A 27437-nucleotide genomic window follows, 5' to 3' on the forward strand; every position below is an offset into this window, starting at 1 on the left:
GCGGGGCCGCCGCCACTCGCATGCTGCCGCCCGCCGCGCTCCCACGCGCGGGGCGCCGGCCCGGGCCGAGCCGGGACCAGCCGAGCCCAACAGAGCCGGGCCGGGAGCAGCCGGGCCGGGGGCGGCCGCGCCGGGCCGTCGGGGAACCGCCCGGGAGCCGCCGGAGGATGTAGGAGGCGGGTGCGGGGTAAGAGCGGCGGGGGCGGCCCCGGGGCTACCGCGGTGCCCAGCGCAGAGTGGGGGGCCGGTCCCCGGGGATCGCGGTGCCCAGCATGGGGGTGGGGGGAAGCGGTGCTCGGTGCGGGAGGGCGGCTCTCCCCAACGTGGCGCCGGAGCCGTGCGGAACCGGCCCCGCGGGAACGGGACGTGTCACCTGCGGACCCATCCAGCCCCGCCGAGCGGGTGTCCGGGGGTGAACCAGGGGGATGGTGGAGGAGGGAGCCGGGGGGTGGCCGGGGGCGTCTCACCGTGGTGCTCAGCTCCGCCAGGATTCCCTGGCGGGTGCGGGAGAAGGGGTGCCGGCGGGCATCCCCATCTCCTGCTGCCCGAGGCTTTGGAGAGGGAGGCACAATCTGCAGCCCCTCCAGCCTCTCCCGGATGGCGACGCCAGCCATCCTGCGTTCTCCCGCTGCAGAGGGCTCGGGGCAGGCCCAGGACCCCTCCCCAGCCCAGTGGGCTCTCCCTCCCCATCCTGCCGGGGGTGCGCCGCTGGGTGTGAGCGCCATGCCCGGCCGAGTGCCGGGAGCTGGCGCGGGGCACCAGCTGAGCTGTGCCCATCACCGTTCATCCAGGCGCCACGGTCCAACCCTGGCAGGCGAGCAGAGCTTCGGGGCCCCGAGTCTGGGTGTCCCTCCTGCCGCCGCCTTCCTTCCCCCAGACTGTTGGGTTTTGTTGGAGGAGCCGGTCTGGTCCCTCCATCCTGTGCCAAACCTGCAGAGCAAGTTGGCAGCTGGGACCGCTGCTCTCTCTCCATCCTGTGACATCCAGCCCCGCATGTCACCTCCCTCGCGGGGTCCAGGGCTGCGCTGCCCACGGCCGATCCCTGCCTGATCCCCTGGCCAGGAAGGGGGGACAGAGCCCGGGTGGTGGGTGTTGGCTGTCCCCGTGGGAATCCAGGCTGGGACCAGCCAGCCTTCCTTGGTGTAAATTGGAGCAGGATCCGGTCAGCAGCGCAGATTCTCCTTTAGGAAATGGATGTAATTTTTGGTCTTTCTCAGTTTCTCACCCCCGTGCTCCCACTGTCCCTCTGAATGCATCCATGGCTCCCGGCCCTTGAGGACTCTGTCTGTGCAGGGATGGAGCAGGGGGAAGGCCACTGGGAGATGGGCATGGCTGGAAGGAGCATGTCAGCCCTTTCAAGCATTATTACAGCGCCGGCAGGGCTGGGAATGCAGAAATAGCCATCAAAGTGACCGTGGAGCATCCGAGCCTGGAGGGGCCCCTTTTGGCTGTGGGGGTGGCAGGAGCACTGACGTGGGAAGGTGTTGGTGTGAGCCAAGTTTGGGGCTGCCCTGGGTGTTGTTACCCCACTGAGCCTGGGCACCAGGACCAGCTCCAGGCATCCCTGCTCCAGAGAACAGGGTGACAAAACCGTGGTGTCCCCCCTCCAAGCCTGGGTGGGATGGTGCTGAGCTTGGTGCCCAAATCTCCCTCCCAAGTGCCAAGGCTTGTGCCGTGTGGGCTTGGAGGAGCAGCCCCCAGCCCTCTCAGCCCTCCTGCTGGACCTGGCTCCCAGCAGCTTGGGCAAGGCATGGGAGGAGTGGAGGGTGTTGGGAAGCCCAGTCTGGAGCTCCTTGGGGGCCCTTCCTTCAGCCTCCCCACCAGTAGCTCAGAGGCAGAGCCAGGCCGGGACCTGTGGGATGCAGAGCCTGTGTAGGTGGCTGGCGGCTGTGCTGCTGTGTGTCTCCCCAGCTCTGCCCACCCTCAAGGGCAGGATCAGGCCCTGTGCTGGGGTCTCATGGGTCAGGTGGTGCTGCTGCGGTGGGGGCTGGGGCTCCAGATCCAGGTTTTGCAGACGCTCTCATCTCTCCAACAAGCTGAGCCGAAACCCTGGATCCCACCCAGCCAGAAATTTGGATCTGGAGCCAAAGGTGACTCTTGGCCCTTACTGCCAACATGGGCGAAGCTAAAATCTGGATCTGAGCAGAAACAGGAGGAGCCTGGATCCAGCGCAGGGGCTGAATGTGTGGCTTGTGCTCCTTCTGGACATCAAATTGGATTTCCTGAAATAGCCTGTTGAAGACCAGAGCCCAGCAGGGACCGAATGACAGGTCACCAGGGGTGTGGAAGCCCCATCACGATCCTGGCTGCCTGCTTCAAGACGTTGGCAGCCAGCAATAATAGTAATATACGGTGCCATTGCTGGGAGAGCGCAGCGCTGGAGAGCTAAGAATAGCAGGCGAGACGTGCCAGCAGCGGGGGACTCACGGGGCGGGCAGGGGGCCGGGGGCTGCGGCTGGACGTGTCCCGGGGGACACCCTGGTGATGGGGTGGATGGAGGTGGCAGCTCCTCGCAGCAGGGAGGACATCCCTGTGGTGCAGGTGGCACAGGGCATGGCAGGTGCTGGGGAGGGTGAGGGGAGGGGGATGTGGAGAGCGGTGCCTGGTGCTGCAGACTCTGTGTAGTGCCCCTTCAGCCTGGCCTCTGGGCTTTGCCATCCCCAAGAACCAGGTGTAAAGCCTGCTCTGACAAAGTGGCCTCCAGATCGTGGCCATCTCAATGGCCCTGTGATGCCTGGTCCTTCTACGAGCAGCAGCACGGGGGGGGGGGGGCACCCGGACAGCCATGGACAGGGCAGACAGCTCAGCACTCCACACTCACCTCCTCCAAACCAGGCAGGATTGAGCCCCTTCTGCTCGCTCTGCCCTGCCCAGCAGCTCGTTCCCAGGGCTGTACAGTGTCACTGGCAAGGGGACAGAGAGGGCCTGGCCACCACGGGCCCACAAGCTGAGCTGCAGGGAGGCTGGGCTGCTCTCTGTCAGCTGCTGCGGCACGTGGCAGCAGAGCAAGTGCCCGTCGGATTAAGGAGAATTAATTTGTACTTTCCCCCTTTCTGTGGGGCCAGGGGTGCTGCAGCACCCAGTGTCCCCCTCCCACAAGCAGCTGTGCTCCTGCAGTGCCCATGTCAGAGCCTCTGCAACCTGCCCTCAATCCTAATTAGATTTTCCACGTCGCCCCCCAGCTCACTCCTCCCCAAATGCTGGAGCGGGAAGAAGCCATGACATGGTTTCTAATCAGCTTCTGAATTCAGATTCCTCTTGGCTGCTGTTGGAAGCTCCCCACAGCCTTCGTTTGGTGCTGCACAAGCAGGGTCTGCTCTGTGGCTCCCCTTGAAGTCAGTACCCCTGGGAGCGAGTGGCTCGGCACCTCGTGTGGAGGCAGCCAGGAGACCCTGTGGAAACACAGCGATGCTCGGTGCCAGTGACTTGAAGAGCACCCCCAGCACCCACCAACCCGCCGTGCCAGAGCAGGCAGCCTGCCTGCTGCCACCCGGCTCCGGCGGGCACTGTGGCTCTGGCTACTCCTGCCAAGCACTGGGCACCACTCCTGCTGGGGTTCATTCTGCGTCGCTCCCGGGCGTCCGTGCAGCTGGTGCGGGAGCTGGGCACGGTGCCTCGCGGCCGGTCCCGGTGCGGCTCCACTGCGGCCGGTGCATTGCTGGGTTTGGCTCTATCTCCGGCACCTAGACCTTGTCAGCAGCGAGTTGTGGCTCTGGGCAAAGCCAGGGGATGCAAACAGTTCCCAGCGCTGCCAACCCCCAATTAATAGCCTGTGAATCATGATGCCGTTGGAAGAGCAGATGTTTGCGGCGTGGTTGCCAGCGCTCAGTGTTTCACCAGGACTCTGGTTGGCCTTAAATTGGCAGCTCCGGGCAGCGGGTGGTGATGGGGCCTTGCTGCCTGCATGGCCCTCTCCTGCAGGAGGATGTTGGGGATGGGAATTAGCTGAAGTTTTTGGTGGGCAGAGGGAAGGGGGAGAACAGCCTGTCTGTGGGCATGTGGGGGTGCTGCACTGGAGTGAGAGGACTACAAAAGCTGAAGGCATCAAGTCCCAGTGTGACAGAACCTGCTGATGTTCCGTTCCTGGGGAACCTCTCATCTTCCCAAAGGGAGGCAGGCGCTGTGGTGGCACAGGGGATGCTGGGGCACTTGTTTGGGAATGGTGAAGTGGCTGCTCCTGGGGAAACACTGTATGTCTTGGAGGTGGCTGTCCCTGCTGTGGTTGGTGTCCCCAGATGTGGTGTTGGGGTGAGACCCCATGATGGTTGATGCACCCCAGGTCAGTGCCACTGGTGCAGCTGAGCTGAGGGATGACCTCATGTTTCATGTTTTGCGTCACGACACCCATCTGCCTCAGGCTCCCCTGGGCCCTCTCTGGGTGGGGGGACATTGCGGACAGCCCCACAGTAGGGGAACCACAGTGGGTGCCAGCCAGCAGGTGTGAGTGTGGGGAGCTGGTGGGGGCGAGGGCTGCGCTCAGGTGCCTGTGGGGTGCAGAGGAGTGAGTGGGTGGCAGGCGTGTGGGACGCTGCGAGTGGGAGCAGCCAGGTGCACGTGGCCCTGTAGTCGTCCAGGCGCACGGGGATGCAGCGGTGCTGAGATGCCGAGTGTCCATCTGGGTGTGCAGGGCCGGGTGTCCGTCCATCCATCAGCGTGCGGGGCTGCGTGTCCATCTGGGTGTGCAGGGCCGGGTGTCCGTCCATCCATCAGCGTGGGGGGCCGCGTGTCCATCTGGGTGTGCAGGGCCGGGTGTCCGTCCATCCATCAGCGTGCGGGGCTGCGTGTCCGTCTGGGCGTGCGGGGCGGTGCGTGGGCGTGCGGCGCTGCCGGCGTGGGCAGCCCCTTCCCGGGGGCTGTGTTGGTGCGCGGGGGTGGCCGAGCGCGCCGGGGAGCGCGCGTGGGTGTGTCCCAAGCGCGCGGGGGCGACGGCTCCGCCACCGCCTCTCGCCGGCTGGAAGGTGCCGGTGCCGGTGTCAGCGCCCGGAGCGTGGCCGCCGCCGCTGCGCTGCCGTGGGTGGCCGTGACCCCGGGGACGCCTCCGGCCTCGCTGCGCGGCCTGGCCGCGGCATGGGCAGCCCGCAGGGAATTTGCAGGATCAGAGGGAATCCAGCCGCTGTGCCGCGGCCATCCTCCGGCTCCTGCCGAGCCCAGGCCGGCAACTTCATGGCTTAGCAGCAGCGGCGGGTGAGTGGGGTGGTGGGTGGGAGGGGAGAGGGCCTGGCTCCGTGCAGGGGGCTCCATGCCTTGCAGAGCCCCAGTCCTGGGAGAGCCCTGCTTTGTGCCCAGCTGTGCCAGTTCAGCGAGCCCCCCCGGCCCGGGCAGAGCGGGAGCCCCCGGGCAGCCCACAGCCCTAACCCTTTCATGGCCGAGCCCTACTCCCTGGTAGCCACGTTCTCGCCTCAGTATGCAGCCTGTGGCTCCCGCCCAGCCCTCGCTCAGACGAGCCTCGGCACAGCCGGGAAGCTCGGCCGACCGGGATGGGGGGATCCCAGCCCCCAGGTCTCTGCTCCCGTTCCCTGCGGAGCGGGGCTGGGGGCTGTGTGTGCTGGGCCGGGAGCTGTGCACATTGAGGGGGGTGCACTGGGGCTGGGGGCTGTGTGCAATGGGGAGTGTCTGCTTGGGCTGGGGGCTGTGTGTGTTGCAGGGGGGTGTGTGCTGGGCCTGGGGGGGGTGGGAGCAATGTGCGTTGGGGGAGAGGGTGTGCTGAGTGGAGGCTGTTAATTGCGGGTGTAGGGAGCAGGGCAGGGCTGCACCTCTGTGTACACGAGGGACAGGGTCCCCTCTGTGTGTGTGTGTGTGTTGGTCCGTGGATGGAGCCGGGGAGCCCCAGCTCTGCCTGCCAGACGGCCCCGCTGCCAGGGAGCGGCACAGCCGGTGCTGACATCTGTGCTTCGAGCCCTGGCTGTCTTCAGTTAGCTCCTTGGCACAGTCACAGTGGCAGTTGGGTCCCTCCGTACCTCTCCGTGGTTTCCCCCAGCACCTTGCCTCTCCGTGACACAAACCTGCATCTCTGGAGTGTTTTCTTGGAGGGGAAACTGAGGCAGGAGTGAGGGAAGCAGCAGAGCCCTCTCCTGATCCCTGTCATCCTGAGGCTTGATCCCATGCCTCACCCTGCCTTGTTTTTTCCTGCCAAGTGATGCCAAGAGCAGGGGGGAAGCGAGGGCGTCCTGGGACACAGCTCCAGGGCCCTGGAGCCGCCCGGCTGCTCCTGCTGCTGTCTGGCACATCCCTGGCCTGGGGCTGCGAGAGGGGCTGGCGGCGGGGCCGCAGCACGGCCGCCTGTGGCACATGTTGTTGGGCGGTGTGGTGACACTGGTGGCAGTGGTGGCCACGGCGGCAGTGGTGGCCATGGTCACAGTGGCGTCTGTAGAGGCTGTGGCGGTGGTGGTCGTGGTGGGAGTTTATCGTGGTGGGAGTTTGTAGTGGTGGCCATGGTGGCGGTGGTGCCATGGCAATGGCAGTGGTGGCTATAGTGGCAGTGGTGGCCATAGTGAGAGTGGTGGCCTTGGTGGTGGCGATGGTGGCCGCGCTGGCCATGGTGGGGCTGGCCATGGTGGCGCTGGCCATGGTGGGGCTGGCCATGGTGGCGCTGGCCATGGTGGCGCTGGCCATGGTGGCGCCGGCGGGCGCTGTCCGCGGTGCTGCTCCCCGAAGGTCCGAACTGCAGAGGCGGCGCCGCGGCGGGTCCCGACCCTCGCTCCCCCGGGGGTGCCCACGGGCGCGCTGGGGCTCGGGGTCCCCCCGCTTCCCTGGGGACGTCCCGCCCTGCCCCTGGCCTTTGATGTGCGGTAGCTCCAGACAGGGCTGGTGGGACGGGAAACCATCGACAGCTGTGCCCGTCACCCCACGCCCTGCCACCCTCAGGTGTGCCCGTCCCCCACACCCTGCCCGCTGGGCTGGGCACAGCCTTTCCTCCACCGGGCGCTGCTGATCGTCCTGCCGGGCAGGTCGGACAGGGACGGGTTGTTGTGAGTCGGGCTGGAGAGCGGGGCAGGGCAGAGCAGGGCACGTGGGGACATGGGCCACCAAGGCTCCATCACTCCCTGACGGGTTTGGGACAGCCAGGGAGGGGCTGCCGGCCCTGCTTGGTGCTCCCCGGTAGGCGCAGGTTGGCTGATGGGAAGTACCTGGAGCAGCTGGTTGGTGACACTGTGCCCACCTCGGCCCCCCAGAACCGTGTCCCCAACCGCAGTGCCGGTGTCACTGCTCCCAGAACAAAATGTCAACCCATGCAAATGAGACTGCGGGAGCGGCTGATTGAAGGGCCCTGCCCCGCCCCGGAGTTGCAATCAAATATGCAAATGGCTCCCGAGGAGGCTAGTGAAGGCTATTAATAGCGGGGACAAGGCTGGGAGAAAGCGTGGTGTTCCTGAGGGAATGAGCCTGGGGATGAGCTGGTTCTGCTTGTCCCTCTGCCCAGCCTGTCCCTCTCTTCAATGCCCTGGGCAGGTGACAGGTAGTCCCTGTGGGGAGCCCATGGGCACCAGGTATTGCTTTGGGCACCGTCAGCCTTTGCAGGGCAGGTGCTGCCCGTGTGCCCACTACCCAGTGCCCAGAGTGTGTCTTGGTGCTGGACACTGGAAAAACCTGTGGGAAAATCGTAGAAAACCCTGGAGATTTCATCCCTGGGAAGTCAAACCAGGAGGGATGAGGTGCCCGGTGGGACCTGGGCACTGCTGGGGGGGGTTACTGTGGCTCGGCCTGGGCAGGGAGCTCAGCCTGAGGCAGCTGTCACCATGCCACGGTAGGGAGGGAGGAATGGGCCCCCTCCCACCCCCCACCCTTCACCCTGAGCTTCCATGACCCCTTCCCCCTCCTGGTTTCCCTCCGTTGCCATTGAGGCAGAGGACATCCCTCTCCTGCCAGCTCTGGTGTGAGCACCAGGCACTGGGCTGTCCCCAGTGTCCACAGCCAGTGCAGGGGTCTCGGTGTGCTTGGCCCCTGCTGCAGTCCCTCCACCCTGTCTCTTGGGTTTGGGGCTCCAGGAACCATCTGACCTTTTTTTAGAAAATTGCGGAAGTCAGGCTGGAGTCAACAGTAACTAATTATTTAAAATCTGAAACTGGAATAATTAGCCCAATTAACAGTCTCAGGTGACGTCTGATTCCATCTGATAACAGCCCAAGGAAGAGGGAAATTAATTAACCCATCAGCCTGACATTTGTAGGTCACCACTGGCTCCTCATGACGTGGGGGTGGGAGCAGGGCTGGTTTGGGGGGTCCCATCTCTCTTGGTGCAAGGAGTCTGCACCCTTTGGGGTCTCAGTGCAGGGAGGGGGCTGTGGGTGAGCCCAGGTGCCACCTGGGGGAGATGGACTGAGGGTTGCTGGGTGTGGGGACGGGGTGCTGCTGTCTGAGGCCAGGGTGCCGGGCAGGGGGACGGGCTGGGTGTCCCCCAGAAACGCCACAGCCGGTCCGTGCGTGAGGCGGCAGCTGTGGGCCTTTAAGGTTGCTGTGGAAACGGTGCTGCTCGTTACCGGGAGGAGCCTCCTGCTCTCCAGGCAGGGCCCCCCCCATCCCTGCAGGAGGGGACCCCCACCCCGGGCACCTGGGACTCCACAGACCCTCGCGTCTGCGGAGGGACGTGGCGAGGGCACGGCTGTACTCACGCAGGTGGGTGGCCTTGGGTGTGTAGCCCCCTCCAGCACGGACCCCCCACCCCAGCTTGCCCTTGGCATGGCCGGTGGTGGCAGGTAGGGCTGTGCATGCCTGGACACACCTGGACACACCTGGACCCACATGGACACACCTGGACCCACATGGACACGCATGGCCACGAGTGCATCCTGACCTGCCCGTGCAGCCCAGCCGCGCCCCCAAGGCCCCTGGGGACCCTGTCCTCACACCTCGGCTGGCACAGGGACCTGGCTTGGCACCCGGGCTGTGCTGCCTCCCCCCGGCATGGCGTGGGGCCCGTGGGGAACAGAGTGTGCCAAGGCAGAGCCCCCGGCTGCAGCCCGGTGCCGCACACAGCTCTTGGAGTTTTAATGAGGTAAATTGTATAAAAAGCTCAGTTTGCCCTAAATGCCCATCCCTGCGTGAAACTGCTGTGGCGCAGCCCGGGCACACACCGGGAGCTGGGCAGGGGGCTACGGGGCTGGGCACATGCTCCCGGGCTGGGCACGTGGCAACAGCAGCAGGAGGAGGAGGACGAAGGCGGTTTAGCACATTTGCAATCATTTCCCTCCTCCCCCCCAAGTTTACAGCTTACCTCAGCGGCTTATCAGCCTCCAATCTCATTAAATCAGGCAAATTGTAGCATCTGATATTTTATGGAGATTAAGGTGTGCGCCCAGACTCTATAATTATCAGCAAAGATGTATTTACAATACCTTGTTGCTAGTAAACAAAAAATAACTTCAGATCAAAGCTCTCTTACAGGGGAATAAATCTGCCCATCGAGCCCCGCTGCGGCACACGGCAGGGAGACACCGGAGCCGCCCGGGGTGGGTGGGCATCACGGGGGGACATGCAGGGGGTGTTTCGGGGATGTCCTCGGTCCCACGTGGCTGCTGCAAGTCCCATGTGCTGGATCCATCCCCAGGGTCTCCCTTGCGGGCATCTCCCATGAGAGCCTGGTTGCACCCACCCCTCCGGCCACGGCTCCACCGGGGATTTCCACCCCAGGGACCTCCCTGCTGAGGCAAGTCCAGGATTTATCGGCACATGTGCGTTGCCCCTGGATTCCTCACGGCAGTGGGAGCGCTGCGGATTACCGATGTGGTGACGCTGGTTTATTGCTGCCTGAAGTGGATTTATCCGTGCGGCAGGGCCCGGGCTCGCTGCCGGTGTAAATCACCGCGGCATGGCTGGCAGGAGCCTCAGCGCCGTGGCTGCATCCCGACAGGCCCTTGGCATTCCAGCCTCCCCGGGGGTTTTGTGGCCAGGCTCTCCATGGGACCATGCGCTCCACACCACGGATCAGCTGCCCCTTCTCCATCTCACTCTTGTGCCCACTGAAACGAGAATAAAATGGTGATAATGCTGCAGACGTCCTCTGGAAAGGGCTCTGAGGCAGATGAAAAGCCCTACTTAAGAGTGAGGCCATTATTATTAATAACTCGGAGTGAGGCTGTAAATTCAGCCGACACAGCTATTATGGGAAATGAACCTGCTCCCGTGCCGGATCGCAGGCTGCCAGGTGTGGGATGGGGATGAGCACGGGAGAGCGGGGCCGGATGGCCCCATGGCTGCTGGCTGGGTCATGCCCACAGCCCTGGGGCAGATGGCCAGAGGGGACAAAACCTCGTGGCTGTCACTGGCTCCATCTGGGCTCTCTGGGATGACTTCTTGGCTTTTCTGGGAAGGCTGGAGGTGTGAGGGAGGGATCCTGGAGCATAGGTCTGCTCCCAGCGGGAAAGGTGACCGAGCTTTGCAACAAGGCTGAGACCTGGCCCAAGCTCAGGTCAGGGGTGATGTGAGGAGCATGGCCAGAGCTGGGTGCTGGGAGAGGTGCAGCTGGCATGAGGCTGGGCTGGGCAGGAACCGCCGTGGCCGTCCTGGGCAGACTGTGCCCATCTGGGGAGTGCCCAGGGCAGTATCACACCTTGGCAAAGGTTGCATTAAAATAAAAATAACCTGGTACCATTCAGTGCCCGCTGCCTGCAGCCAGTCAGCAAAAGGCAAAGAGCTGCCATGGCTCCCATTGCATCGGGATGATTTCACCTCTGGCATTGCCACCCCTGAGCGGGGCAGCCCTGGGGCTGGTGGGTGTCCAGGGAGCCAGAGCTGGGCGTGGGGCCAGGCAGGGGGTGCCGTGAAGGTGTGGAGTGCCATGAGGGTGCCACACGGGTGTCACAGGGGTGTGCAGCAGTGGCCATGGGCTCGTGGTGCTGCCTGCACCCGGCTCAGGAGCTTCTGCGGGGGAACGAGCTTTGATATAAATATCTTTTTGCTCAGCACACGACCTACTTTCCAGACAATGCCATTAGCCTCCCGACTCCCTCATTCATCTTCTGCCGTCCTCCCCCAGCCTGCCCCGCACTGGCACCCGTGCCAGCATGGCACACGGGCCGTGGAGTGGTGAGCCAGGATGGGCACCTGGCTCGGTGGCACCATGGGGACCCCGTGCTGGGCTTGGGGCCAGCCAGCAGCCCCGTTCCCGCAGCTGGCAGGGGGCTGTTCCTGCCTGTCCTCTGTCCCTGCTCTGGCTTTGTAGAGGGTGGCTGGGTCCCCTTGGGGGTTTCTCCACCCCATCCCACAGGATACTCAGATCTGCCTCCTTCCCTGCTGCCTCCAGCCCCGTTCCCTGCAAAGTCCTGGCTGGCAAATGGCCTCATGTGGGAGATAAGTCCATGTGCCTTCTTTTCACATTGCTACAGCCTCATCCAGGGACATCCTCGCCCAGGCACAGCTTTGTTGTTGGATACATCCTGGTCAGGGCAGAGGGGAGCACAGTGAAGCAGCCACGCTTTGGCTCAGGGCTGGCCCAGGGGCAGCGTGTGGAGTCAGGACCCCTCCTGGGCACCCCCAGAGCATCCCTGGTGCCGGGCCCACACACGTGGTTCATCCGAGGACGATCCTGAAGGAGCTCCCATGTGCTGTCAGAGGCTGTACCAGGCAGCTGGCAGCCAGTGAGCGGCTGGTGGGATTAGGGGTAGGTTGGGCAGAGGGTGTCCGGTCCCACTGGTGTGACACTGCCCAGCCCCTCTGGCTTGTGGGGACAGCCCTGACACCAGTTTTCCCCCCAAGAGCTGGAAACCCCTCTCCAGGCCCACCACCTGCACACCTCTGTGCACCCCCGTGATGAGCCCCCGCTCCTCCCCTGCAGCTAAAATTAAATATTCAATTTGTATTGCTGGTAAATCCTGCAAATCTCTTTTATCTCTAAGCTGTTGTAGCAGGAATATCGGTGGTGTAATCTCCATGGGGCTCATCTGCTGCCCTTCACAGCTCCTCAGCTTGGACCACGCTCCTCTTTCCCCGCATTTCACTCTGGGATGCTTCTGGTGGTGGAGCAGGTCTCCAGTGCCAGCAGCAGAGCACCCCACGGCACCCATCCTGCGGGTGCTGCTGGTTTCGGGGACAAGGGTGTGGGTGGTCCCCAAACTGTGATGGAGGTGCCCTTGCCCAGGTGATCCAGGTGGTCCCACCAGAGTGTCCCCCATGCCTGCCGTGTCCTCACTCACCAGCCGTGCACCCCCGCCCCTCTGTCCCCGCGCTAAGAGCATTGTGCAGAATTATGTATTTAAATATTTAGGTTTTCATCAGCTTTGCAAATTAAGCCCATCCATTAAAGCGGCAGTTTGAGTCCTCTGCTGGCGAGCTGGGCTGTGCCACGCCTCGGGCTCGCTGTGCTCATCCCAGCCCTGGCCCCAGGGGATGCAGCCTGGGAATGGGACGTGATGGCCCGGAGCATCCCTGCTGGCACAGGGACCGAGGGCTCCGCTTCCTCGCCGTTCCTGGAAACTCCGGCCCCTGCGGCCCCGCTGCGGGAAGAGCCGTGGGAGGGGACGGTGCTGTGAAGGGAACCGGTTGGGATGGGTGTTATTTGGGGTTGGAGCGGGGAGTGCCGCGTGCCGGGGAAAGCAGGATGAGGAGCAGCCAGCGCTGGTGGCAGGTGAGAGCCCTGGCTCAGCCAAGCACCTGGCAGGAGCAAAGCAGGGATGGAAGTGCCAGCCTGCCGGGGGCTCAGTGCGAGTGAAGCTGGGGATGGAAGGGTCAGCCTCCCCAGGGGCTTGGAGGGAATGGGCAGGGGGTGGCCAGAGATTGTCACTGCTCCCATGCTCAGTGCTAAGGCTGTGCTGCCCCGAGATCACCAAAGAGGCTTTGGAGTGATCCCTGGCTTAAGTCATTACACGGCATGGCCAGGAGGTAAGTGGCTCTTTAAGCCTCGGCAGCATGGCCCGTCTGGTGGCTCCGTGCGGGTGGGAGGGAAGAATGGGGGTGATGGGGAAATGGGGCTCATCCAGCACCGCTGCCAGCTGGGGCCCCTGGCACAGCTGCAGGGTCTGAGGGGGCTGCCATGGCCCGCCCGCCTGGGGCACTGCTGGTCCCTGGAGTGAAGTGCCCGGTGGGAATGTGGGCAGAGCCCCCAGGGTGAGTGTGGCACAGGGGGATGTCCCTGCTCGTCCCTTCCCTTTGCTGCAGGTGAAATCAGGCTGTGGCGTCTCCGTCCCGTTGGGCTCCCCGGTGTCACCTGTGTGTCCCCCTTTCCCACCAAGCCCTGGAGGACACTGGAGGAGAGTGTCGGCTGCCGCTGGCCCCAGGCAGTGCAGGCAGATGTCGAGAGTGTCCATGGGAGGGGAGCTGTCCGTGGGCATCACCGGTGATGGGTGCTCATCCATGCGCTGCAGTGCCCACGAACCCTGTGCCAGCTGGGGTCCCTGGAGCCCTGCCTGGCCTGGGGGTCCCTCCAGGGTGGTGTCCCAGCACAGTTGGCTGCACTCCTGATGCTCTGGCTGTGGGGTCCCAGCTCTGGCAGTCGATGTCCCATGTGCCATGTCCTGGCTTCTGTGGGCAGGATGAGCATCACTGCGGGGCCAAGGGGGCTGGAGGTGCCTGTGCCATGGAGCTTCTCACCTCAGCCAGCCCTTCCTCTGCTGGCACCTCCACAGGGATGCTGCCATGGCCCATTCCTCATGCCACCTCTTTCCTTCTCAGCCGGCTTCCTGGGATCTGGCTGCCAGGCCTGGGTGCTCCCCATCCTAAAGGGCTTTTGAAGATGTGGCTCTTCCACCATGATCTGGGTTTGGGCTTTGCAGGGATGGAGTGCCAGACTCCTCTCTCCGCTGGCTTTGCCTTGGCAGCTCCAGGATGCTCCAGCTCCCTTGTGCACCTGGCACAGCAGCACGGCTCTTGCCCCCAGAGAATCAGGTCTGGGGCCAGGGTGGGTGGTCCTGTGCTGTGCGTGCTGTGCAGGAAGGGGGTTCCTGTTCCCCCTGTGGTGGCAGCAGCCAGAGTCACTGGTGTTGTGGAGGGGAGTCCCAGTGCTGGCGGCCGTGCCGAGATCCCTGGCAGCTGGGAGTGTCGTGGCCGTATTTCCTCGCTCTGCTCCAGGAGTAATTGCTCAGATGGGGACGTGGGGCAACTCCCATCCCTCTCCTGGCATGGTAATGAGTGAAGAAGACTCAAAGACAAATGGCTCATTAAGAAGCAGTGCTGCATTGCAGGATTTTTCATCCCACCAACCGCTGCATCAGCAGAGGCAGCACCTCTTGCGCTCGCTCTCCCAGCCCTGGAGAAGGAGCTGTCAGGCAGCTGGGGCTGGTGCCAAAATTAATCATGTGCTTAATAACGTGCCCGGCCCGTCGAACGGCCTGTCCTCAGCCTCCCGGCGGGTGGAGCGGGGCGGCCGTGCCGGGCTGGAGCCCTGGGGCACCGTGGGTTTGGGTTTGGTGCCTGGGAAGCGCCTGTGCTCAGCAAGAAAGGACGTCCCACGGCAGGGCTAAACCAGGGGAGATGCCCCCGGCCTCGGGGTGCCAGAGCCCCCCAGTTACGTCGGGGTGCCAGAGCACCCCAGCTCTGTGGAGGTGCCAGGTTCCCCAGATTTGTTGGGGTGCCAGAGCCCTCCAGGTTTGTCGGGGTCCCAGCCGGCTGTGCTGGGCAGCGCGGTGCTTATGGCCCTTCTCAGTGGCCTGGGTAAACATTTCTTTCTCCACTCACATTTGCAGTTCCTCAGCTCGTGTTCATCTTTCATGACTTTTTAAAAATCTTGCCTCATCCCTTTTTTCCAGTGGTGCCCGGTTGGATCCTGCCCCTCGCAGCCCTCTGCAGGCAGTGCCTGCCTGCAGCTGCTCTGTTTTCTTTTATTAACAGTAATTGGTTTTGATTTCCTGATTGCAGCCAGGGTATTTTCTGTGATCTTTGCATCCTGCTCACACTGTTTTCCTCTTTCCCTTTTCCTTTCTCCCCTTCCCCCTTTTCTCTTTCCTTCTCCTCTCTTTATTCCCCCTTTCCTTTCCTATTCCCTTTCTGTTTCTTCACCATTCCCCTTTCCCTTTCTTCACCTTTCTCTTTCCCTTTCCCCTTTCTGTGCTAAATTAGGTGATATCTTACCAAGCCCCTCTTTTTTTTCCTCCAGGCTGAGTAAATTTTACTAATTCAGCCTCATAAAATAACAGAGCAATTAGTAATAAAATAAAATGTTTGCTTTCCACAACCCTTGTCGCTTACAATGAGCTGGGAAAGAGTAAATAGATTAAAAGCACGGCGGAAATGACCTGGCGGTATTCCATATTTATTTTCTTCCGACGACCGTAGATCAAATTTGCTCAGCCCCTAAGTGGGAAAACCACTTTATTTTATTTTTTTTCCTCGGCTCCAGCTCGCGCGCGGTGCCGGGCGCTCACGCTGCGTGTTTGTTCTCTCCTGCTTTCATCCCAAGCCATAAAGGTCCCCAGCAGGACCCAAGCTGGCAGAACCTCGCATTAATTTGCAGAGCAGAACGGGCCGAGCTCGCGCCTCTCTCAGGCTGGAAGCTGGAAAAAGTCCCTTTGCTGATGCTGGAAAGCCGGGGTGGCGGGAGGAGGCTTTGTGGAGCGAGCGGCCGGATCCGGAGCAAATGAAAGTCGATGGCGAGGTGGCCGCTGGGCCAGCTCCGGCACCCGCTGGCAGGGAATTGCATAACAGGATGGGACTGGGGATGGTTTTGGGGCTAAACTGGGTGAAACACGTGGCTGTGGCCGTGTGGAGCTGTCCCCGTTGCTGCGCTGGTGTGGGGTGGCCTCGGGGGAGGATGGAAGGCTGGGCTGATAAAAAATACACAGGGAGGTGGGTCAGGCTGGTTTTGGGGAGGAACACCCTTGTTCTGGCTTCATCTCCCTCCTGCTCCTTCCCCAGAGCCTGCTGCCCCTGGGATTCCCAGCGTGGAAGAGCTGCTGCTGGCAGGGCCATGAGGACAGCATCCCCCTGAGCGCCGGGCGGTGAGTGCCACCAACAGGCTTCACTGGGACCCTGGCATGGGCTACCCATGGTGGGGCTGCCGGGGAAGGGCAGCGGGCCAGGACCTCCCCGAGTGCAGGGCCATCAACTTGAGGTTAGACCTGGAAATGTTGGAAAACCCAGTCTTGCCCTGTGTAAGGGAAGTTTGCCAGACCCAGACATTGTGGTGGGGTTTTGATGTCCTCTCACCTCCCCACTGGTGTTCCTGGAGCTGGAGGAAAGATGGGAGGATCCTGGGTGCTGTGAGGTCCCAGGGAAACTTGGGCTCCTGATGGGTCTGCCCTGAATCCCTGCAGCCCTGGGCCTCGGCACGGCGCTGCCTCCAAGGCAGGGATCTCATGGGGAGCTGCTGGGAAGTGGAACTGTCTCTGCCAAGTGCTCCTATGGGAAATTAAGCAGGAGGCTGAATTTCAGGACGGCCTGGAGCACCAGGGACTACGAGCCCCTCTCCTCCCTGTGTTGACCCTCGCAATGGGGAGAGACATCAGAGGGAGGTGGTGGTGGGGAGCCGCTGGTGGGAGTTTCTCCAGGCTCTGGATGCAATAAAGGCAAGGAGTGAGTTATTTGTAATGGTAATTATGCTCTTCCAGTTTATCCTAGCACATAATTGTGTGGGCGGTAGGTTCCCACTGGTGGTAATTACCCCGGTGTTAAATGGCACAAAATTCAGCTGGGCTGGGTTTTTTCCCCCCTGACTTGAGTCTGTGCTTTGGTGGCACAAATCCCTCCATCCGCTGCGCAGTGGATCGCCCTTCGACGGGACATCTCGGCCATCTGCCCATGAGCCACACTCTGGCCGGCTGCCCCAGTCCCATGTGCCAGCCTCCTGCCCACACTGCCCTCCTGGGACAGGGGAGAGGAGCGGGCTGGGCGGCCTCTCCCATCCTCTGCACGTGGCCATCCCCGCTGGCACATGGGAACAGGGACCCTGGGCTGTGCTGCCTGTGCTGAGCCCCACAGGATCACTCCCGACCGCTTCTCCATCCCGAGGTTGCCCTCAGGGAGCCTGGCTGGTCCCTGGGCAAGGCATAGACGCCCGTGTCGCCTTGGTGAGCGGGGACATGGATCCTTCACCACGGCACGTCCCCACCCGCTGCCAGCGCTCCGCAGGTGCGGGGGAGCTGCGGCGCTGCCTCGCCGGCGGTTCCGGTGTTGTTGAATTCCTGCACCTGCTGAGCACAAAAGCCCGGCGGGCTCGTGCTGACGGGCTACGCAGATATTTTGACTCCTTCTTGCTGCCGCGGCAGCAATATTTGGATCAACTGAGAGCTTCCCTCCCCGAGCAGGACATGATAGCTCAGCCCGTGGAGGCAGAGCTGGGCTGGGAGTCTGTCTGTCTGTCCGTCCTTCCATCCTGCTGCTTGATCCCAGGGCAAGGAGGCGGCTCCATCCCACGCTGCTGCTCCTGCTCCTCGCAGCAGCTCTCCCGGGAGGGGAGAGGCGTCTTCTGTACCAGCTGCAGCATCCTTCTGTTCAGGTTAAGACGCAGCAATTAGGGAGCCTTGTTAGAGCAGGAGTGGGATCTGAGGGTGGGGAGCGGTGCAGGATGGAGCCATCCAGCCTTGAAGCCAGGAAGGAAGGTGGTGGTGGCTTGGGGCAGATGTGTTCCCAGGGCCCTGTCTGCTGCTCAGGGCCAAAATGCCGTCGCGGCCCGCTCCCACAGCCCTTGGGGACCCACAGCTGCTCTCCCCTCTGGGGCTGCTCAGGGACACAACCCCCTCTCACACAGCCCTGGCCCTCCCAGTGTCCCTCAGTTCTAGTCTCCGTGGTCTGATCCCCACATGCTGCAGGGAACGTCCCACGGTCACCTTTCCCTGCAGCCAGTCTCCGAGACGTGCTGCCTGCAGCACCCTGCCCAAATATGATAACAAGAGTGTTAACGATGCCTGTTAATTAGCTGAGATACTCCGGAGAATAAGTAATTTGCTCATTTACAGTCAAACTAAAGACAGAGCCTTTGAGGGACCGTAAGGCACACAAACCTCCATGGGTGCAGGCGGCTCCAGCGGCTGGCGCGGGCTCAGCCTGGCTCGATACCGTCCGTCCTCCTGCTTCGGCCTGGGGCTGCCCCTCACACAGCACAGCCACCTCTGCTCCTGCCTCCCCATCCAGAGGACTGGCAGGGCAGGAGGGCCCTGAACTGTGGGTCTCCATCCACAGCTCCATGTGCGGCTGGATGGAGACATCAGAGCGCGGCCCCCCCGCGCCCCGCAGCAGCTCATTAGCGGTGCTGTGAATCGCAACGGCTGAAAAACCCAGCCAGAGCCGCTTTCTAATGGAGAAACACTTCATAATATTTGGTGTCGGAGAAGAAAACACGGATCTGCTGATGGCAGCGTGTCCTCCCTCGCCGTCTGCAGGCCCTGCTGCCTGCATCGCTGCCGGCAGCACCTTCTCCTTCCCACTGCCCCCTCTGAGCACCTGAGCTGAGGCTGACCCGCGGTGCCTGGCCCGGGCGCTGTGCTCTTGTCACCACGAGGAGAGCCAGGATTCTGGTGCTTCACAGGGCCTCACCCAGCGCTGAATCCGGCCCTGGAAGCTTCCCAGCCTCTTTAGCTGGTTCCTGTGAGGTAGCCCCAGTGTTCTGCTGGTGGTGGGGTGCAGAGGGGATCTTGACACTCTGCCTGTCCCTGTCCCCACAGATGAGCCCGCAGGGACATCCCTGCGAGATGCCGACGCTATGGGGTGGGTGCTGAAATGATGAAGGGCTACCATGGGGAGCGTAGCCAGACACAGCCCTCCTCCGGCCACCGCTGCCGCTGCATCCCAGAGGACTGCGAGCATCCCGCCGACTACATCCCGCACGGCCCCGAGGGCCAGCCGCCGTACCTGCTCAGCCCCAGCGAGCCGTGTTCCCTGGAGCATCCCTACTGCCCGGCGCAGAGCCCCGGCACGGCCAGCGAGTGCCCGGGCGGGCCCCTGAGCGAGCCGCCCTCCGCCAGCGCCAGCAGCACCTTCCCGAGGATGCATCACGCGCAGCAGCCCTACGACTCCTGCGACGAATGCATGGCGACCGCCCACCCTGCTAGCAAGATCAACCGCCTGCCCCCCACGCTGCTGGACCAGTTCGAGAAGCAGCTGCCGCTGCACCACGACGGCTTCCACACGCTGCAGTACCCCCGGGCCGGCGGCGCCGAGCCCCGCAGCGAGAGTCCCAGCCGCATCCGCCACCTCGTCCACTCCGTCCAGAAGCTCTTCGCCAAGTCCCACTCCCTGGAGGCGCCGGCCAAGCGGGACTACAACGGCGCCAAGATGGACGGCCGCGGGGACGGCTACCACCACCACCACCACCACCATCACCACCACCACCACCAGTCCCGCCATGGCAAGCGCAGCAAGAGCAAGGACCGTAAGGTGGACTCCCGGCACCGGTCCAAGATGTTGGGCTGGTGGAGCTCCGACGACAACCTGGACAGCGACAGCAGTTACATGGTGTCCGGCCGGCACGCCGCCGACCAGGGCACCCAGTACTGCGTGGACGCTCCCGAAAGTGCCTTCAGAGACTTGACCTTGAAGAGTCTAAAGGGCGGCGGGGAAGGAAAATGCCTGGCCTGTGCCGGCATGTCCATGTCTCTGGATGGTCAGACGCTCAAGAGGAGTGCCTGGCACACCATGACCGTCAGCCAGGCCCGTGAAGCCTACCCCAGTGCCGGCGGCACCGAGAAGACCTTGATGCTTCAGGAAGCAAAGGCCAAAGACCGAGCATACCAGTACCTGCAGGTGAGGGGCTGGGCAGGGCGAGGGGACTGGGGCTGACCATGCCATGGGGTGAGCCAGGGCTGGGACCCTCCATCCAGCAGCCTAGGGTGCTGTGGGGATGCTCCAGATCTGCTCCGTGTCGCCAGTGCCCATTCCTGTGCTGGTCCCTGCTGTCCCCTTGAAGCCCATCTGCTGCCTTCTGCCCTGTGCTGGATTTGGGGTCAGACCAGCTCTGTCAGCTCAGGGCCACCAGCAGCCCTGTGTCTGCTCCCTTCTCGCTGCTTTTATCCTGCCTGTGTGCCTGGCTGGGTGCCACTGCCTGCCTCATCACCAGGCTCCCTTCTAGGTCACCCCCCTTCCAATTAAAAGCTAATTAACTCTTCTCTCCCTTTCCCGGGGGAAGGAGACAGGGAGCAGCAATGCCGTGCTGGCCGGGGGTGGGGGTGGCCAGGGCCAGTCTCTGCTGGCAGCGGGGGCATCGGGGCAGGGTGCCGGCCCCACCACCCTCACTGTGGGCCCTGGGGGACACCATCCCCCTGCCACTGCCCTGTAAGGACCCCGTGGTGCTGGCGTCAGCGGCACGTGGCGGGACTGGTGCCCGATACGTCAGGCGGGTGCTGTACTGGCATGGGTGGGATTTGGCCGAGACGCTCCTGCCGGGGGGGCTGTGAGGTGGGACCTGCTGCGCCACCCCACACTGTGGGAATGGGGAGCTGTGCCTGTTAGGAGGGAACTGCTCTCCTGGATTTTGGGGCTTTCCAAAGGGGTCAGAGCCCCCAGGGTCTGTCCCTGCAGCTCTGGGGTGCGTGGGGAGGGCAGGGGAGCCGGGCACACATGCTGGACTTGGGATGGGCTTCGGCTGGCACATGGCTCGGCTCTGCATCCCACCTGTGGGACCCCGGCCACCGCATCCTCCCACTCTTGCTTCCTGCTCCAGGTGCCGCAGGACGAGTGGAGCGGGTACCCGGCGGGCAAGGACGGGGAGATCCCGTGCCGACGGATGCGCAGCGGCAGCTACATCAAGGCCATGGGCGACGAGGACAGCGCCGACTCGGACATCAGCTCCAAAGTATTGCCCAGGGCGGCCACGCGGCGAGACAGCTACCGCCGCTCCTCCAGCGCCGACCAGGCCAGGACCAAGTAAGGGTTGTTGCCTCCCGGCCCTGTCCCAGCACTGCAGGCAGCAGCGGGGCCATGGGCCGGGGCTCCCTGGGAGGACAAGTGGCATGTCCCTGCTCACGGCAGTGTTCCTGCTCATGGCATTGTCCCCACTCACGGCACCGTCCCCACTCATAGCACTGTCCCTGCTCAAAGCTGTGCTCCCCAGTGCAGCAGCGCCGAGCCCTGTCCCTGCTCTGTGTCAGGGCACTGGGGGGGACCTGGCTGTGCTGGGCTTTGGGGGGATCTGCTGCTGCAGCCACATGCAGAGCATGGGGAGAAGAGGCATGTTCAAAGGGGGATGACTGGAACGTGCTCCAGTCCCAGCGGGTGACAGTTTTGGGGGCAGTGAGGAGTGAGGACAGCAGCGGTGTCCGGCGGGAGCATCTCTGCGGCTGCGTTTCCGAATGCTCTGCTGGAATGTGTTGCTTTTGGTGCTATCCCTTCTATTCCCACTGTCTCTCATTAGGTTTGCAAGTAGGCACTATTCTGATTCATATATCTGTAACTGTCCCAGCTGCTGCACGCCACCGCGAATGCTCCCGCGGGGACAGAGCTACGGGCGTTCCTTCACCACCGGCCAGGTACGTTCCATGGCACAGGTGCCACGGGGCAGGTTGGGGCAAGGATGTGGTGGATGTCGCTCTGAGCATCCCTTGCCCTGGCTCAGCCTCACCCACCGCTCTCCCCAGATCAATGACGAGCTCAACCACCAGTTTGAGGCTGTCTGCGAGTCGGTTTTCGGCGAGGTGGAGTCGCAGGCCGTGGAGGCGCTGGACCTGCCCGGCTGCTTCCGCATGCGGAGCCACAGCTACCTGCGGGCCATCCAGGCGGGCTGCTCCCAGGACGACGACTGCCTCTCGCTCTTCTCCATGTCGGCCCCTCCTGGGCCGCCCATCACCAGCAGCATCCTGAAGCCCAGCACTTGTGAGTTATGGGGGGTGGTGAGGGCTTGGCCGCGTGAGGGACCCCCACATCTCCCTGCTTGCTCACCTGGGCACCTGCCAAGGGCTGCTGCTGCCCTCCTCCTGTCCCTCGACCCCTATAGTGCCCGGCACAGGGTGTGAGCGTCCTGCTGGTGGCTCAGTCCCAGTCAGGGGGCTGCTTTGTGTCCCCAGCACCCATTTGCCATTCCTTCCTTCCCTCCACTTCTGTCCCCATCTCTGCCCCTTGCTGGGTGCTGCAGCAATGTGGCCAGTGTGGGTCTGGGGTGTTTTCGAACCCCCAAAACTGGCCAAACAGCCCCTCTGAGCTCCAGTCCGGATCTAACCCAGCTTAGGGGCAAACCCTGTGGGGCCATGAGCCCCGTGCTGTGGGAGGAGATGGGCAGCATTCCCCGGGGCCCCTGTTGGTGGCGGGAAATGAGCAAGTGTCTGTGTTTTCACGTGCCTTTTCATCCTGCGCCTCTCCCACAACAGCCTTCAGTTACAGAAAAGCTCCACCTCCCATCCCTCCAGGAACCAAAGCCAAACCTCTCATCTCCGTCACGGCGCAGAGCAGCACCGAATCCACCCACGAGAGTTACCTGCCCAGCGAGGTCGCCCGCAGCCCCGCCTGGTCCAAAGATGCCACGGCCCGCTGCAACTCGGCCGAGAGCCTGGAGAGCTCCAAGGTGACGGCTGTGGCTCTCGACCTGCCCCCGGTCCAGCCCCGCGCCGCTCCCAAGCCCTCCACACTCATCATCAAGGCCATCCCCGGCCGGGAGGAGCTGCGGAGCTTGGCTCGGCAGCGGAAGTGGCGTCCGTCCATCGGCATCCAGGTGGGCTCCGCTTCTCCCTGTGGGCTGCCTGAGTGGTGTGGGCGATGCTGAGCCTCCACGCTGCATCTTGGGGCTGCCCTTCAGCGCGCTCCCTCTGCCCCTTGGCAGGTTGAGGCCGTCTCTGACTCGGATACGGAGAGCCGGAGCCAGAGGGAATTTCACTCCATTGGGGTGCAGGTGGAGGAAGACAAAAGGTACCACATGGCTGGACTGGGCTGAGACCTGCCACACTCGCTGCACTGATGCATTGGGTTCCCAGCGGCTTCCTGAGCTCTGCACACCACCACTACCACACAGCATCTTTTCCCTCTCTCCTCTGGCTGAAACCCCAGAGCTCAGCACCATACCCATCCCAGGCCAGCTGCCCCCACCTGGGGCAGGATCTGGCCTTCCCTTTGCCCTCTCTGCTGCCCAGGGAAGAGGCTGCCCTCTTCCTGCCCTGTGCTGGGTCTCCTCTGCTGGGCTCAGCCCTTAGCTTTGAGCCCACGCCAGGTGCAGATGAACCTTTGGGCACTTCTGCAGCTAACCATGACATTTTGGCTGGGATGGGAATGCCAGGTGTGCCAGAACCTTCATGGCCTGCAGGAGGGGAGCTCCGGCATTGTGCCCATGCAGCCCCGTGCATGCTCCTCTCTATCCTCGGTCCAGTGCTGGTAGCCATGGAAACAAGCTAAGAGCAGAGGAGATGAGGGACTGGCAGATTGCAGCTGCTCAGGGTTGTCCCTGTGGCCCTGAATGCTCCGGGATCCACCCCGGCATCCCCAGCATCATCTTGACTGTGGGCATCCCTCACCCTGCCCCTGCGGTACCTGACGGGGGGGGGGGGAGTCAGGACAATCCCTGCTGGCTGCGAGGGTCCCCACGCTCTCCCTCTCTCCGCAGGCGAGCGCGCTTCAAGCGCTCCAACAGCGTGACGGCGGGCGTGCAGGCGGACCTGGAGCTCGAGGGCTTCACCGGCCTGGCCGTGGCCACCGAGGACAAAGCCCTGCAGTTTGGGCGGCCCTTCCAGCGGCACTCCTCGGAGCCCGAGTCGGGCCGGCAGTACGCCGTGTACAAGACGGTGCACACGCAGGGGCAGTGGGCGTACCGCGAGGATTACCAGCTGCAGTACGACACGGTGGAGGTGCCCCGGCGGGATGCCTGGATAGAGCGGGGCTCCCGCAGCCTCCCCGACTCCGGCCGCGCCTCCCCGTGCCACCGCGATGGGGAGTGGTTCATCAAACTGCTGCAGGCAGAGGTGGAGAAGATGGAGGGCTGGTGCCAGCAGATGGAGAGGGAGGCGGAGGACTATGACCTGCCCGAGGAGAGTGAGTCGGGTGGGGTGTTGCAGTGAAAAGAGGGGCTGGGGATCCTGGAGAGCTGGGGGGGCACAGTCACTGTCCTGCAATGCTCCCACTCTGGAGCATCTTCCCTGCCATGGCTGAAGAGGCTGGGTGAGGGCAAGAAACACCGGGAAACCCTCTGGGGCTAGAGGGGTCTGAAGGAGAGGAGAGACACGATGTGTTGGAGGGGTCTGAGCTGCTCGTGACTGTCTGCTCTCCCCCCAGTCCTGGAGAAGATCCGGAGCGCGGTGGGCAGTGCCCAGCTCCTCATGTCCCAGAAGGTGCAGCAGTTCTACCGCCTCTGCCAGCAGAACATGGTGAGTGGGCAGCGATGCTGGGGGTCAGCTGTGGTGGGGCAGGGGTGTCTCACACCCTCAGCCAGTGACTTTGTACCACCATGGAGGAGAGCTGGACACAGAGCCCCCCAGCACCGGGGGGTGGGATGGCCCCATGGCCAGCAGAGCCAATGTCCCACCGATGGACGAGGATGACACTCTGTCCTTCTGCCCCCACAGGATCCCAACGCATTCCCTGTGCCCACCTTCCAAGACCTGGCTGGCTTCTGGGACCTCCTGCAGCTCTCCATTGAGGATGTCAGCATGAAGTTCGGGGAGCTCCAGCAGCTCAAGGCCAACGGGTGGAAGATCATGGAGCCCAAGGTAAGGGCAGGGCTCTGCCACTGGCACTCGTCCCTGTCACCTCTCCCTCCCTCCTCGTCCCCAAGCACATCTGCACCCAAACCACCGCTGGGCTCTCACTGGTGGCTGCTTTAGCGAATCCTTGAAAAACAGAGCTGGGAAAAAATGAGGTTAGAGAAGGGCTGTTCTCCCACTGATACGTCCCAGTGGCCTGCAAGGGCCGGGCAGGGTCCTGGCATGGGACAGATGAAGGGATGTGCAGTCCTGCCTTGCAGCCTGTGGGAGGGTCTGTGGAGCCTCTCACCGTGACTTTGGCTTTGGCACCCACAGCAGCAGCTGCTGCGAGGCCGGTGGGATGCCCATTCCCAGGAGGTCCCAGCCTGAAGCCTCTGTTGTCTGTGCAGGAGGAGAAGAAGGTGCCTCCCCCGATACCAAAGAAGCCGCCGCGCTCCAAGGTGCACCCGGTGAAGGAGCGCTCCCTGGACTCGGTGGACCGGCAGCGGCAGGAGGCCCGCAAGCGGCTCCTGGCAGCCAAGCGAGCGGCCTCCTTCCGCCAGAGCTCGGCCACCGAGAGCGCGGACAGCATCGAGATCTACATCCCCGAGGCGCAGACCCGGCTGTGACCGCAGCCTCCGCTTTTCTACCCGGACTGGACGGCGCGGCCGTAGCTCACTGTGATGGGGGGCCGCGGGGACACCCTGGGGCAGCTCTTGGCCCCACTCACAGCTTCTCTCTTTTCTATCTTAGCCCTTTCGTGGATCCGACGGCGGGTGAACGCAAAGCCCGGTTCTGCCCCATCCCCTTGCCCCCCCGCCCGCATGCCCCTGCCAGCCTCTCCTGGGGTCCGGGGCTCTCCCTCCCTCTGCCCTCCCTGGGGCTGTGTCCCAGCTTTCTGTCCCCTTCCTACTCCCCAGCCCTTCTGCACACCCGCCCCTGCATCCCAACCCAAAGAGAGGTGACCTTCAGCACCTGGCCCAGCCAGGCTGGAGGGGAGGGGGCTGCGGGCAGGCCCCCCGCCTCTCTGTACTCAGTGCAATCCCCTGGTGTGTGGCAAGGAAGGGGCCCCAGTCCTTGCCCAGCCACAGCCCCCCAGCCCTGCCCTGCCGGCACGAGGCTTTGGGATGTGGCAGGGACAAAGGGGTCCCCTCGCTGCTCCCCCCACCTGCGGCTCAGGTGCCGTGGAGACCCAGGGCTCCCTTCCCTATATACATATATAAATATAACCCAAGGAATAAACCAGAAACTACACGTGACCAGCGCTGTGTCCTGCCTGGTGGGACGGGCCAGAGCAGCAAAGACCCCCGGTCACGGCGAGCCGCCCCGCTTCCCTCGCACGGAGCATCGTCACGCGCTTCTCCCCTTCCTGCTCAGTCCTCCTTCCCCTCAGTCCATCCCTCATCTGTCTGTCCTTCCCTCCTGCCAGCCTGGAGTCTGGGAGCACCTCTGCAATGTGGCACTAGCCAGGGACAGGGAATAATGTCCCTGTGCATTGCTGCAGGTGGGAGATGCTTCTCTAGTGAGCCCGTTCCCACCTGCACTAACAAGGACCACACCTTGGCACCAGTGGGTGGGATGGGAGTGTGGACATGGCCAGCAGCTGCCCCTTGAGTGTGGGGCTGCTAGAGACCCCCTCAGAGGGTCACACCTTCCCCTGATGGGGGTGGGGATGGGACACCCCAGGATAGGGCTGTCATGTACCTGATGCCTCTCAGGGCCAAGGAACACTCTGGGATGTGGCTGTTCCCAGCTCCCCCATCACTGTGCACAGAGCCAGGAACAGGGTGGAGAGTCCCCTCCAGGGCAGAGCAGTGTGGTGGGGCAGGAGGCTGCATCTGCCTCATCCCTGTCCTTATCCCCGTTCTCCAAGCATCCTGTCCCCCTCAGTGTCCCTTTTGGTGGCAGAGGGGGGAGGACCCCACTTCTGTCCCTCACCCTGCCACGCCAGCAGCCCCACGCAGCATCACCAGCCACCCCCCAGGGCAGGGCCAGTGGGTGCCAGGTAGCTCCCAAAATCTGGGGCCAAACCTCGCCCAGGCCCTCAGGCAGGGCGGTGGGATCAGAGGCAGCTGGGGGACGCCTCGCTGGAGTCCCTCGCTCCTGGGAGTCCGTTGGTGCTAAACACCTCCGTGACGGCAGCGCCCACTCAGACACCCAAGGCCCTTCCCCACCCCACTCCCCCTGCACCCCGGATTTAGGGATGTGCCTGGGAAGGGTCCCCGGCCCCCACCCTGGCCAGCGCCGTGCAGTGACCGTGACACGTGGCTCCCTTTTTATTGTAACGAACCGCCGCAATTAATAAAGATGACTTTGGTTACTCCGGGCCAGCGGCCACTTCCCTGCGGGGACATGGCCGGCACCGGGCTCGCCTTTCACCTGTCTCCCGTCCTTTTGTGTCCGTGGGGTGGGAAATGGGTGTCTGAGGGGTGGGGAATTGGTGACCGTAGGGTGGGAGAGGGCCTTTTTCAAGTCTCCTCATGGATCTCCCCATGGAGACCTCCCACGGGTCTCCCCATGGGTCTCTTCCAGTGGGGTCTCTGCCTGTGAGACTTTCCCCATGGCTCTCCTCCTGTGGGTGTCTCTCAGAGGATCTCTCCCCATGGCTTCCCCCGTGACTCCCCCTGTGACTCCCCACGTGAGTCTCCCACCATGACACTCCCTGTGACACCCCCGTGGATGTCTCTCTGTGACGCTCCTCGTGACTCCTGCATGGACGTCTCCCTGTGGCTCTCCTCCCCGGGACACCCCCGTGAATCCCCCTGTGTGTCTCCCGGTGGGTGACACCCTGCGACTCTCCCCAGGGGTCTCTCCCTGTGGGTGTCTCGCCGTGGCTCCCCCCGTGACACCTATCCATCACACCACCGTGGATGTCTCTCCACGACACCCCCGTGGGTGTCTCTCTGTGACTTCCCCCAGCCTTCTCCCGCATGACTCCCCCCGTGACACGCCCTTGTCTCCCACACGACTCCCCTCCGTCATCCC

The 27437-nt window shown here is 63.3% G+C and overlaps 1 protein-coding gene across 2 annotated transcripts; it reads left to right on the top strand.

Moving 5' to 3' along the window:
* The first annotated feature begins 87 nt into the window (after positions 1–87).
* DLGAP3 (DLG associated protein 3) lies at positions 88–26830 on the top strand. 2 transcript variants are annotated; one of them, XM_048327114.1, is made up of 11 exons: positions 88–187; positions 18525–19602; positions 20519–20721; positions 21209–21323; positions 21432–21666; positions 22158–22498; positions 22607–22692; positions 23381–23805; positions 24046–24137; positions 24336–24479; positions 24863–26830. In XM_048327114.1, the coding sequence occupies exons 2-11, from the start codon at positions 18580–18582 to the stop codon at positions 25079–25081; spliced, it is 2883 nt and encodes a 960-aa protein (XP_048183071.1). In that variant the 5' UTR covers positions 88–187; positions 18525–18579; the 3' UTR covers positions 25082–26830. The 2 variants fall into 2 exon arrangements, with proteins under 2 accessions (XP_048183071.1, XP_048183072.1); XM_048327115.1 differs by lacking the exon at positions 88–187 and having other exon boundaries at positions 18580–19602; positions 21257–21323.
* Positions 26831–27437: the final 607 nt, after the last annotated feature.

The sequence above is a fragment of the Corvus hawaiiensis genome, chromosome 23 (assembly GCF_020740725.1).
Source record: "Corvus hawaiiensis isolate bCorHaw1 chromosome 23, bCorHaw1.pri.cur, whole genome shotgun sequence".
NCBI lineage: Eukaryota > Metazoa > Chordata > Aves > Passeriformes > Corvidae > Corvus > Corvus hawaiiensis.